The 13,246-nt window shown below is 48.1% G+C and overlaps 1 protein-coding gene across 4 annotated transcripts in view; it reads left to right on the forward strand.

Annotated features, from left to right (window-relative positions):
• The window catches only part of CACNA2D4 (calcium voltage-gated channel auxiliary subunit alpha2delta 4), a 558,520-nt gene that overhangs the window by 188,758 nt on the left and 356,516 nt on the right, over nucleotides 1-13,246 (forward strand). For all 4 annotated transcript variants that reach the window (XM_029599894.1, XM_029599895.1, XM_029599896.1 and 1 more), the window contains one exon: nucleotides 8,397-8,524. In XM_029599894.1, coding sequence (XP_029455754.1) covers nucleotides 8,397-8,524 — 128 coding nt within the window. The remainder of the gene's footprint in view (nucleotides 1-8,396; nucleotides 8,525-13,246) is intronic.

Genomic DNA, 13,246 nt, shown 5'->3' on the forward strand with positions numbered 1-13,246 from the left:
TGGCAACAAATTCCAGAGCTTTATTGGGCATTGAGTGTGAAAGAATTTTCTCCGATTGGTCTTAAATGTGCTACTTGCTAACTTCATGGAATGCCCCCTAGTCCTTCTATTTTTCGAAAGTGTAAATAACCGAGTCACATCTTCTCGTTCAAGACCTCTCATGATCTTAAAGACCTCTATCATATCCCCCCTCAGCCGTCTCTTCTCCAAGCTGAACAGCCCTAAACTCTTCAGCCTTTCCTCATAGGGGAGCTGTTCCATCCCCTTTAGCATTTTGGTTGCCCTTCTCTGTACCTTCTCCATCGCAACTATATCTTTTTTGAGATGCGGCGACCAGAATTGTACACAGTATTCAAGGTGCGGTCTCACCATGGAGCGATATAGAGGCATTATGACATTTTCTGTTTTATTAACCATTCCCTTTCTCACATACACATCACATACATACACACGCAAAATCTTCATTCCATTCTCACATATACATCACATACATACACACAAAAGCTCCATTCCTTTCTCACATATAAATCACATACACACTCACAGAAAGAAGATCGGCACAAAACCCAAACCCATCCCAACCCTTCAAATGTAATTAATTACATCCCCCCACCCTCCCAACTCCCCCCAAAAACTTGCCGAAAGTCCCTGGTGGTCCAATGAGGGTCCCGGGAGCAATTTCCCATTCTCGGTCCGTCAGCTGTCAGTAATCAAAATGGCGCTGATGGCCCTTTGCCCTTACTATGTGACAGGGGCTATCGGTGCCATTGGCCGGCCTCTGTCACATGGGAGGAGCAATGGAAGGCTGGCGCCATCTTAAAAAAATGGTGCGGGCCATCCATTGCTCCTACCATGTGCAGGGGCCGACCAATGGCACCAGTAGCCCCTGTCACATGGTAAGGGCAAAGAGCCACCGGCGCCATTTTGATTAGTGGCAGCCGATGGCCCGAGAGGGGGAGATCACTCCCGGGACCCCGCTGGACCACCAGGGACTTTCGGCAAGTCTTGGGGGGGGATCGGGCAAGTCTTTGGGGGGTCAGGTGGGTAGGAGGTTGCAATTAAATTTGAAGGGTTGGGGGTGGGTTTGGGTTTTGGTTTTTTTTTTATGTGCCCTTTCTCCCCCCCTCCCCCCCCCAAAAAAAAAAGATAAAACCACACGAAATTTCGTGGGTTGTCCTATCATTTCGGCAGCTCCCCGAAATGCAACGAAATAGGAAATATCGTTTTTATTTCCTATTTCATTGCAAACGAATGCACGTCCTATATACTACTGTCCACCTGGCCAATATGTTGACACACAGTGAAATGCTAAGAGAAATTAGGGAAGTTAACCAAATTGGAAGTGCAGTAATAATGGGATATTTCAATTACCCCAATATTGATTGGGTAAGTGAAACATCAAGACATGCTAGAGACAGAAAGTTCCTGGATGGAATAAATGACAGTTTTATGCAAAGTGATGCACAGAGGGAAAAATAACCCTTGCTGTTACACAACGTTAGGTTCTATCTTAGGAGTTACCACCCAGGAAAGAGATCTAGGCGTCATAGTGGATAATACATTGAAATCATTGGCTCACTGTGTTGTGGTGATCAAAAAAACAGAATGTTAGGAATTAGTAGGAAGGGAATGACAAATTAAATGATGGATGTCATAATGCCTCTGTATCGCTCCATGGTGAGACCACATCTTGAATACTGTGTGCAATTTTGGTCGCCGCAGCTCAAAAAAGATATAGTTGCACTGGAGAAAGTGCAGAGAAGGGTGACCAAAATAAGGGGCATGGAAAGGCTGCTCTGTGAGGAAAGGCAAAAGAGGTTAAGGCTGTTCTGTTTGGAGAAGAGACGACTGAGGTGGGATATGATAGAGGTCTACAAAATCATGAAAGGACTTGAGTTAATGTAAATCAGTTATTTACTCTCTCAGACAATAGAAGGACCAGGGGGCACTCCTTGAAGTTAGCAAGTAGCTAATTTAAAACAAATCGAAGAAAATTCTTTTTTACTCTGTGCAGGGTTGAGCTCTCGAATTCATTGCCAAAGGATGTGGTTACAGCAGTTAGTGTAACTGGGTTTGAAAAAGGTTTGGATAAGTTCTTAGAGGAAAAATCCATAAACTACTATTACGGTAATTAATAAGCAATAGTAGCTTGTGATTTATCTAATGTTTGGATACTTTCCAGATACTTCTGACTTGGATTGGCCACTGTTGGAAACAGGATATTTGGCTGCTTGTACCCTTGGTCTAACCCAGTATGGCATATCTTAAGTTCTTATGATTATGCCCTTAAGTTTGGAAGTACGCCTAGTTTTGCGATATCTAGCCTTGGTATGCCTAAAATGTTTGTGCCCCTAAATTTTGGACTCGTATTTTACAGCGTAAATTCAGCTGGGCACACACCTTCAATCACCTGTTAAGCATAATGACAGACTGATGTCATCTGTGGCTAAGATGCCTAAGGATCTGTGTCTAAGAAACCTAAACATGTTTTCCTCTGTGCTGCCTGGCATGCCCTCTAACTTGTGCCAGCGCTGCTTAGAGGCTCAGGGAGAATTCTTCCTCTGATTTTACTAAGCCTGGTTCTTCCCAGCCTGATGACGGCCTGGGTAAGGACATATCAGGAGGGGCGCCTAACCCTGGAACTCCCTTAACTGGTTCTTTAGCAGGGGAAAGTAGCTCAGTGGGAACAGAACTGGTGCCTTCTGGTTTTAGCATAGATCCTTCTGCCTTTTCTTGGGTATAATTTTTTAAGGATTGCAATCCTTTCTTCAGGCACAGTCCTCAGCCCCCATCCAATCCTGTTAGGTCAGAGTCACAGGTGGTGACTTCTCACTTGCTGATACTACTGTTAAGCGCTGAAGTACACCTAGATTGGCAGCAGGTCCTCTCGATAGGAATCCGGATGGCATAGATGATAAGGCCGATCCTGACTCTCTGGAAGATGGGGGAAGTTCCTCCGGGACTGAAACCGTATAGGACTATGTTGTGGTTCTTTCGTAGAGATGAGCTACTGGCTCTAATTTCCCAGACATTAAAGATGCTGGGAGTACCTGGGGCTGATTCCATGTCTGAGCCAAAGAAAAATCCCATTTTGGTTTCTTTTTTAAACCTGCTTGTTTTTTTTTCCCTGTTATGGAGGCCATTCAAGAATTGATTGTTCTTGAGTGCAATGCCCCAGAAGCTAATTTCAAAGGGGGTCGGGCTTTGGAAGACCTATACCCCCTGGATCCGGTGGTGAGAGAGCATTTGAAAGTGTATGCTCTTGTCTGTGCCATCTCCACGTGGACAACTATCCTGGTGGAGGGAGGGGCGACCTTGAAGGATGTGCATGACAGGAGAATTGAAGCCATCCTTAAGCAAGCATTTGAAGCAGTGGCAATGACCTTGCAGATAGCTTCTTCTTGTTCCCTACTGGCTTACTCATGTTTACTTCTCTCTCAGGAGGTCGATAAATCTGGAGTGAATTTCAGGGCAGTTATGAAGTCAGCAGCCGCTTTTTTAGCAGATGTGAGTTGCAATTTGGTCCACACCTCAGCCAGAAGGGTGGCTTCGATAATAGTGGTCAGGTGTCAATTATGGCTGAGAAATTGGTCACCCGATGCAACCTCCAAGGCTAATCTTATGAAATTACCCTTTAATGGCTCGCTCTTGTTTGGGAGTGAGTTAGAGAAACTGGCCAGTAAGTGGGGCGAATCCCCAGTTCCTCGGTTGCAGGAGGATAAGAAGCAGACTCCATATTCCTTTGGCATGAAAGGTTGTGCCAGGGATTCAAGTGTTTTTGATCCTACAGATGAGCGACCTTTCAGAGGACTCGACCTTTCAGTAGGTCTCTGTCCTTTCGTCCTAGACAGCCCAGAAGGGGCACGGGCTCAGGTTGTGGAAACCCATTCCCATGAACAGGAGACAGGGGCACCTCTCTCTCTTTTATCAGAGATGGGTCAAAATCAAATTGGATCAGTGGGTCCTGGAGGTGATTTGAGAGGGATATGTGCTGGAGTTTTGCAGTGTTCCTCAGGATGTGTTCTTGGTGTCTCCCTGCCACTCCCCGCAGAAGAAGCAGGCAGTGGAGTGTGCAATGTCAAGGTTCTTCAGTCTGAGGGCTGTGGTCCCAGTGCCCACATCTCAAGAAAATATGGGCCAGTATTCTGTTTATTTCGTTGTGCCCAAGAAGGGCAGCTCCTTTCATCCATCCTGGATCTCAAAGGGGTCAACTGTCATTTGCGTGTGACTCATATTCACATGAAAACATTGTGCTCAATGATAATGGTTGTGCAGTCGGGAATTTCTGACCTCCTTGGATCTGTCTGAGGCATATCTCCATATTCCCATCCGATTAGAGCACCAACGTTTTCTGCATCTCATGGTGTTGGGATGTCATATCAGTTTCAGGTGTTGCCTTTTGGTCTGACCAGAACTTTTTCCAAGATTATGGTGGTGGTGGCAGAATTGAGAAAGGATGGGATCCTGATACACCCGTATTTGGATGACTGGCTGATTTGGGCCAAGTCTCTGGAAGAGAATTGCCTGGTGGGCCCGCAAGGTGATCTCCCTCTTGCAGGAGCTCAGTTGGGTGGTGAAACTGGCCAAGAGCATTCTTCAACCATCTCAGTCATTAGAATATCTGTTCAGTTCAACATGAAGCAGGGCAGGGTTTTCCTGCCAGTGGCTTGTATTAAGAAGTTGATGGCGCAGGTGTGTCTGTTAATGAACACTATATGCCTGACAGTGTGGTCCTATCTGCAGGTATTCAGTTTGATGGCGGCGACCCTGGAAGTGGTGCTATGGGCAAGGGTGCTTATGCCACCTCTTCAATACTCCTTGCTACCTCGTTGGAACCCACAGTCTCAGGACTATTCTATTCAGCTTCACCTGCCGATGGAGGTCTGTTCTCAACTACAGTGTTGATTACATCGGATCATCGAAGAAAGGGAGTTTTTCTATAATCACCGGACTGGTTAGTACTCATGACAAATGGGAGCCTCCAGGGTTTGGGAGCTCACTGTCAGGAAATGACAGTGCAAAGGCGCTGGAGTGCAGAAGATTCTCTCTGGAACATCAATTGGCTGGAAGCCTGGGCGGTCCAGTTGGCATGCTTGCAGTTCAGCGGCAGGTTGCAGGGTCGAGCGGTCTGGATAATGTTGGACAATGTTGCAGCAGGGATATTTTCTTCATGAAGATCCCACTCAATTTTGTCTTATGGTATGGTCCTTGAGAGGGCTCAGTTACTGAAGTGTGGATATTCTACTGTAGGGATTGCCACCTTGATACGAGTGAGAACGTTCTCCACTTCCTTAGCCTATGTGTGGGTTTGGCAAGTGTTTGAGGCTTGGTGTAAAGACAGAGGTTAAGATCCCGCTCATTTTGGAATTTTTGCAGGCTTTAATTGAATAAAGGGTTGGCCCTTAATTCCTTAAAGGTGCAAGTAGTGGCTCTTGCCTGTTTCAGGGGTCAGATGAATGGTGAATCTTTATCAGCTCATCCAGATATAGCCCGTTTCTTGAAAGGAGTGAAACATTTTCGTCCTCCCTTGCGATTACCGGTATCCTTGTGGAGTCTTAATCTGGTTTTGGATTTCTTGGTGGGCCCTACGTTTCGACCGTTGCGTAGCCTTTCCTTGCAGTTATTGACCTTGAAAATGGTGTTTCTTGTGGCAGTTTGTTCTGGGCATCAAATATCCGAGCTGCAGGTCTCTTCTTGCTAGGAGACATTCCTTCGAGTGACTCCAGGGGCAATACAGCTGCATGCTTTTCCTTCCTTTTTGCCAATGGTCTCAGATTTTCACTTGAATCAGTCCATTTCCCTGCGTCTCTGCATAGGGAGAGGGATGCAGAGGAATATTGCCTGTTGTGACCCTTGGATGTCAAAAGACATATCATGAGGTATCTGGAGGTGTCTAAACCTTTCTGGAAGATGGACCGCCTGTTTGTCCTTCACAGTGTAGGTAAACAGGGCGAGCTGGCTTTGAGGGCTACAATAGCTTGTTGGATTAAGGAGGTAGTCACGGATGGATATGTGGATGCTGAAAAGCCATTACCTAGTTGGGTTAGGGCTCATTCCACTAGGGCTCAGGCAGTGTCATGGGCAGAAGTTAGATTGTTGTCTCCCATCGATATTTGCTGAGCTGTGAAGTGGTCCTTCTTACACATCTTTTCTAGGTATTATCGTCTGAATGTGCAGGCCTGGGAGGATGCCGCCTTTGCACGTGTGTTTTTGACAGGATCGTAGGTAGCCTCCCACTCTTTTTGGAAGTAGCTTGGGTACATCCCACTGGTTCTGAATTAATCTGCCTGGGTGCTAGGAAATGAGAAATGACTACTTTCCTGATAATTTCCTTTTCTTTAGACCAGACAGATGAATTCAGCTTCCTGCCCTTGACTGCCGAATGATTGTGTTATGGTGGTCCTGCCTGGCTATGTTTTCCAGGGGTTACTGGTGTTAGTCCAGTCCCTAGACTAGTGTTAATGCATTCTTTGTCTTAGTTCAGTGTTTTCTGTTGGCTGAGTACTGAAATGGTTATCTGTTATTAATCAAGGTTTTGCTAGTCTGTCCACAGTTGGCTTTTGCAGAGAATACTAACGGGCTGATGTCAGTGCAGGGGTATATATACTGTGACATCAGTTTTGTTCCGCCTCCATCTGCTGGTAGAGGTGCATAACCCACTTGTTCTGAATTCATCTGTCTGGTCTAAGGAAAAGGAAATTGAGGTAAGTAGTAATTTCTCATTTGCTGAGGTTAGATTACACTGTGCTTGGGTGCCCGATTCCATTTTTAAATCTTTATTTATACAGCTTTAATCAATATTACAGGATATAAAACAATGAATTTCAAGAATCCATTCAAATGAAAAATTGAATTTACAATCACATAACACATCTTGACAGAAAAAGTCCACATTATGAACCATTTTTAATGCACATGGCGCTTCAGAATAAAATAGTGGCATTCTCAGCTTTTGCAAGGCCATCCAAAGAAAAACTGTCAAAAGGGATCAATGTGTTGAGACTGTTCCCTAAAATTCAGCGCACAGTTTAACACAGATGCTAAAAAAAAAAATTTTTAAATTTTACTGCAGTTAGTAAATGATATGCTGATGCATCAGGAGTTAAAAAATGTTCACAGACCTGGGTTAAAATGTGCACTCTGCACAGGCTGTGTGCATGTTTTATCTTGGAGGAGAGAAGGGACTTTTGTGCACATAAAATATGGTTTATGAGTACAAATTGCTTTCAGTACAAAAAACATTCTTTGTGCACTTTAATCATATGTATGCACAGAAAACATACTTTGTGTGCACAAAAAATGCTCTCTGCACTCCTGTTTCTGCCCATAGACTAACACTAGCCCTGGAACCTTTACTCCATCTCTGACCAGAAGTAAAATTTCCAGCACTGAGAAAATGTTAATTCTGTGCAGTTCTCTGCATTGGGAGGGTAATAGCTGATGCCTTCATTAGTATGGGATTTCCATGTGAAGGCACTATTTGGCCCAAAGTAAGAAAAAAACAACCCACAACCTCAGATGGCAAACATTGCCAAGAGACAGATCATGGGAAGCAACATGGTGCAAGAAATCAAATATTACATCTGTAACACTTGCCAAAGTCTAGACTGTATCTTTATTGTGTTAAAATGAGAGCTGGCTGGCTATTGTAGTTCGGATGAGGCAACCAGTAGACAATGGCTCCATCTGGTGGCTCAGTCAGTAACAGTTCCATGGCAGTTCTGCATAATAGTGGAGGGACCAGCAAGAGGATATAAACTGGAATCCCAAGAGAGGTGACATTTTACAGGGCATGGAAACCAGCTTGGGAATTGCACACTGGCAGTGTAATGGAAGTGAGCCCATTATGTACAGAAGGGCAGATATGAGAAAGCTAATAGGCATACTCGCTTGAAAATGAAACATGCCTAAAAAGTGTTCAAAGTTTCTCCCCTTCATACATTTTTCTTCCTTTTCAGCTACCTCTTTTCACTTATCTTGACTTCCATTTCCTCCTTTCTATTCCTGTTTTCAATATGTTTTTCTTTTCTTCCTATTCTCAAGCTTTTTGCCCTGTTTCCTCTTCTTGCCTCCCTTGTGTTTTCATCTAACCTGAGAGTTATTCACCTTTCTCTCAGAATCAAATGTACATATTCACTCTCTCTTGTTCTTAACTCTTGCAACCTTTTTTTTTTTCTCTCTCTCTGGTTTTAATTTATGTATTTTTAGGCTTAGGCTTTTTTGGTCTTTTCAAGAGAAGATGTTTTGTCATCTATAAGTTTAAAGGATCTGTTTTCTACTAGACTGAACAAGCAGCAGACCGGCCCAGCTGGGGTCAGTGTGGAAAGAGGGCTGCTACATAATGTTCCAGGAAAGACTTCTCATCCTTTTTTTTTTTTTTTTCCTTCTTTCTGTAGAAAATTCCTGCAACCTGAGGAAAAAGAATCTATTTTCACAATGGATCACTTTCCTCTCTGGTACCGCCTAGCAGCTGAACATCCAGCTGGGAGCTTTGTGTTCTTCCTGCCTTCGGAAGAAAATCCAGGTATTGTGTCCTCCCTCTAGTATGTCTGGACAAGGAGAGGAAATATATATTATTTTTTTTTTTACCCTGTCTGCATTCTTCTGCCCACTTCTTTGGTTCTCTCTTTTACTGTCTGTCCATCTGAGGCAGAGATCTGTGAGGCTGTTTACAAGGGGCGCAGTATAAGATGTTTTTCTGCGCCATGCCCTGGGATACTGCTATACTATTTCACACACACACAGGGCTGTAGCAAAACACAAAACAGACTGGGCCTTCTCAGCAGAGCTTACAATCTAACCAACACAAAATTACAGGGCAAAAAGGCTTTAGGAGTTTCATATATTAAGAAAATGGTTAATCTGGGGCAGTGTTTTCCAACCTTCTCCTGGAAGCACACCCCACCAGTCAGGTTTTCAGGATATCCATAATGAATGTGCACAAAATAGATTTGCATACACTGGAGGCTCCAGGATATGCAGATCTGTCATGCATATTCATTGTGGCAGTCCTGAAAACCCAACTGGCTAATTGTGCCTCCAGGAGAAGGTTGGGAAACACTGATCTGGGGTATAAAGAAGACTGCAAGGTGTGCAGATGTGAACTAAATAAGGGACCTTGAATACTTATCTGCCCAAGATGTTGGAGTACAAAGGAGGAAGACAGCAAATGCTGTTTCGGCTAAGGACTAGGGATGTGTATTCAGATAAACTGAATCTGCAAAATGTAACAAATTTGGGCCAATTTGTTTCTTTTGTGGAAGCCCCCAAAACAAATTGAGGGGTACCAGACAAATTAAACTAATCCTATTCCTTTTGTTTGTGTAAAAAAAAAAAAAAAACCCCTCACACCTAGGCCCAAAGCAGGGACCGTGCCCTACGCCCGAGTGTGACACCAGCACCTAGACATAGGCCGCAGCCCAACACAGTGACCACAGCATATGCCCGAGTGTGACTTGAGTCTCGGCCTAGGCTTGGGAGAGACACCAGGACCTTGGCCAATATCTGAGCAAAGGCTCAGGCCTGAAAGTTTTGCCAGAGTCGGGAAATTTCCCAACCCCACTTTACCTGATCCATCAGGAATCCAATGATGGGGCACGGTCCTGACGCCTGGGCCTTGGAGTCCAGGCTGCGGAGTCTTTCTTCTTCTGTCTTCTTTCTTCTTGAAATATATAATGCCTTCCATTGGGGATGCGCTGGAATAAATTTAACTCCAGCACATCCCCCTTCAGTGGAGGATGACATTTTGCTGTATGTCACTGCTGTATAGCAAAATAGCGCCCTCCACTGAGGAGAATGTGCCGGAGTTAATTTACTCCAGCAAGTCCCCAGTGGATGGCATCATTTCAAGAAGAAAGAAGAGTGAAGAAGGAAGACTCTGAGGCCTGAGCTCTGACCTTTTGGGCCTGGACCCTGGGCCCCAGTATCGGAACCCGGCCTCGGGCCCAGGCCCAGGTGTCAGGATCTGGCTTCTGGACTTGTGCCCTAGCATCAACCGTGGGCCAGACTATGGCTTAGGCAGAGTCTCCCTTACCTCCCCCAGCCCATCTGCTGCCACCTCCTCCTGGAGACCAGAAGCAGCCTGCTTATCTCCTTTCTGTTCCCATATGAAGGTCTGAATGCTACTGGTAAGTGCTATTTATTCTACCAATGGCATTTGGACCGCCGTGCTGGAACCAGGGAATGGATGTTTGCCCACTTCTGCCTCTTGAGGGGGAGAAATAGTGATGGCATATAGGAGACGTGAGAAGTGGGTTTGAGGTAAGAAATCCTTTCCATGTCCAGAGGTGGTGGTGATTTTTGCCTCTGACATTAAGCTTTGGATTGGAGGTGGAGTGGCATAGAGGGATATCACAGGTTGCAGGTGTTTGATATGCCAGGATGTTGGCAAGTGAAGGATGGAGATTGTTGGTTCCCTGTACGTACCAGGATCAGTCCAGGACACCTGGTTGTGACTCCGCACCAGTAGATGGAGACAGACTAAAACTTGTGGGCGGAGCATATATGCCCCTGTGCCAGTCACAGCCCCTCAGTCTTACTCTGTCTCCAGTAGATGGTGCAGGTCCGGTCACAGCTCCTTCCTGCCCTGGTTCTGGTACTCCGTCAGGGTCGGTTCTTTTCTTTTTCTTGGTTTTAGGCCAGTTTAGTGTTTTTAATTGGGATTTTTGATTTTTGTTAAATTGTCCCTGAGGTCCCGTCCGCCCTGTCTCCCAGGGGGGTTGTGAGGTCCTGAGGGGACTACCCCCCCCTGGTTGAGGCCGCTGCTAGGGTCGAGGACCCGGCTTTCCCAGTAGCAGCGTCAGGGGTGACACCGGGGAGCCCGGTTCACTCACCCCTGCTGGACTAGGGCTCCAGGACCGTGGACAGCGACAAGCGTTGTTTGTAAAAAAAAAAAAAAAAAAAAAAGTTTTACTTTTGTTTTCGGTTCTCTCTGGCTTCAGCTCTCTGCTGCTTTGCGTCGCCGCTCCGTGGGGTCTCCGGGGGGGGCGCCGCTGGCAGGGGGGGGGCCGGTTTCGCTAAATTTAATTTTTCTCCCGTTGCGCTCTTCGCCGCGGCTCGTCGGCATGCCTCGTGGCTCGGCCTGTAGGGCCTGCGGCTCGGCGCGCGCGCGGCTTTCCCGCGGTGGTCTGTGTGCGGCCTGCTTCCCAGGCGGAGAGGGGTCATCCGGGGCGCCTCGGGGGGCTCGATCCCGCAGCGCACGATCGCCGCCGCGCAGGGGGGGGGCTCGGCAGAGCGGCCCCAAGACTTTTTCCCGCTGAGCGCGGGAGTGGCGGCCATTTTGGCCTCGGACCGTGAAATGGCGCGGGAAACGGCAGGAGCCTCGGGCCTGCCTCCCGCGTTTTCTCCTCAGCGGGTTGATACAGGGGGGGTCCCCTCGGGGGACCCTTGGTCCCCGGGGGTTTCAGAGAATGATTCTTCAGCCTCGAGGTCCTTTTCGGAGGATTTGGCGCTGTTGTTGCGCAAAGTCCTAAAGTGTAAGCGCAGTAAGCGCGACCGGGGGGGGACCCCGCAAGGCCCCCCCAGGGAAGACGTCATGCAATCCTAAGGGCGCTGCGGAGGGGTCCCAGGGCCCTTCCCGAAGTACGCGGCTTCCTCGTGGCGTCCCACAGGAAGCCGATTCCGCTTCCCCCCCTGGGGTGGACTCTGATTCCCCTGAGAAGCCCCTGAAAGGGGCCGACGGAGATGGGACGGACGAATCCGCTCAGCCAGGCGCCGGAAAGGGATCCCAAGCAGTGGAAGGTGATGATCCCAAGGTGGTCCGGCTCTTCCGCAGGGAGGAACTGCCACCCTTAATTCCGGCCATTCTCCAGGAGCTGGGAATAGAAGCTCCTCCGGTGGTAGTCCGTCAGGAAGCAAACATGGATCCGGTCCTGTTAGGTCTCTCGGGTCCGGCAGTGGCTTTCCCGTTTCATTTCTCCTCGACGAATATTCTGTCCCGGGAATGGGACACCCCGGAGTTAGGTTTGAAGGTCAGTAAGGCCATGGACAAGCTTTACCCGCTTCCGGAGGATGCGCTGGACCTTCTCATATTCCCCAAGGTGGACTCAGCGGTCTCCGCGGTAACAAAGAGATCTACCATTCCGGTCACGGACGCGGCAGCTCTCAAGGACCTTCAGGACAGGAAGCTGGAAGTGCAGCTCAAGAAGACTTCGAGGTTTCCGCGCTGGGAGTGCAGGCCGCCATCTGCACGAATTTTGCTATGCGGGCCAGTCTGCGCTGGGCCCAGGTTCTTCAAGCCAATGCGGATTTATCCGCAGACGAGGTAGCGCAGGCAGATCGTTTGGAAGCTGCAATAGCATATGGCGCGGATGCGCTGCACGATTTGCTGCTCACGTCGGCTAGGTCCATGGTAGCGGCTGTCTCGGCACGCCGACTTTTGTGGTTGCGCAACTGGGCGGCGGATGGTTCTTCCAAGGCTCATTTCGGGGCACTACCATTCAAGGGAATTTGCTGTTTGGCAAGGAATTGGACGAGTTAATGATTTCCCTGGGGGAAAACAGGGCCTTCTAGCTTCCCGAGGATAGACCTGGGCGAGGTCCTCGTTTTCGGCCAGATCTCGTTTTCGGGGTCCCAGGAGGTCGCGTCCTCAAAGGTCGTCCGGGCGCTCGTATAGGTCTTCCTCCTCCCGTACTCCGCAGTGGCAGCAACAGTCCTTTCGAGGTAGGCGCTTCGGTAGACAAGGAGGTGCTCTGGCAATCACGGCGCCCAAGTCTTCGCAATGAAAGGGGGTCGGCCCATCTCTCGCCGCAGCCTCGGCACGCCGTTCCCAACGGCGGGGCATGGTTGATGTCGTTTTACGAGAGATGGGCCGGTGTAACGTCGGACCAGTGGGTCCTCATGGTCATAGGACTCGGCTACGCGTTAGATTTTGCTCACACCCCAGCGGACAAGTTCCTTGTCTCGCCTTGCAAAGCTCCCGAGAAGAAGGCGGCGGTGCTCGACACCATCCAACGCTTAGAAGGCTTGGGAGCTATTTCCCCAGTCCCGGTCAGCCAACACGGCAAGGGCCGTTACTCCATCTACTTCATCGTCCCAAGGAAAGACGGCACGTCCAGACCCATTCTGGATCTCAAGGGGTGAACCGATGCCTTCGGATTCCTCACTTCAAAATGGAGGCGATTCGTTCAGTCATCGCTGCGGTAAGGCCCGGCGAGTTCCTAGCCTCCCTGGATCTCACGGAGGCATATCTTCACATAGGCATTCATCCATCGTTCCAACGCTTCCTCAGGTTCTGCGTTCTAGGGCG

The sequence above is a fragment of the Rhinatrema bivittatum genome, chromosome 4, assembly GCF_901001135.1.
Source record: "Rhinatrema bivittatum chromosome 4, aRhiBiv1.1, whole genome shotgun sequence".
Taxonomy (NCBI): Eukaryota; Metazoa; Chordata; class Amphibia; order Gymnophiona; family Rhinatrematidae; genus Rhinatrema; species Rhinatrema bivittatum.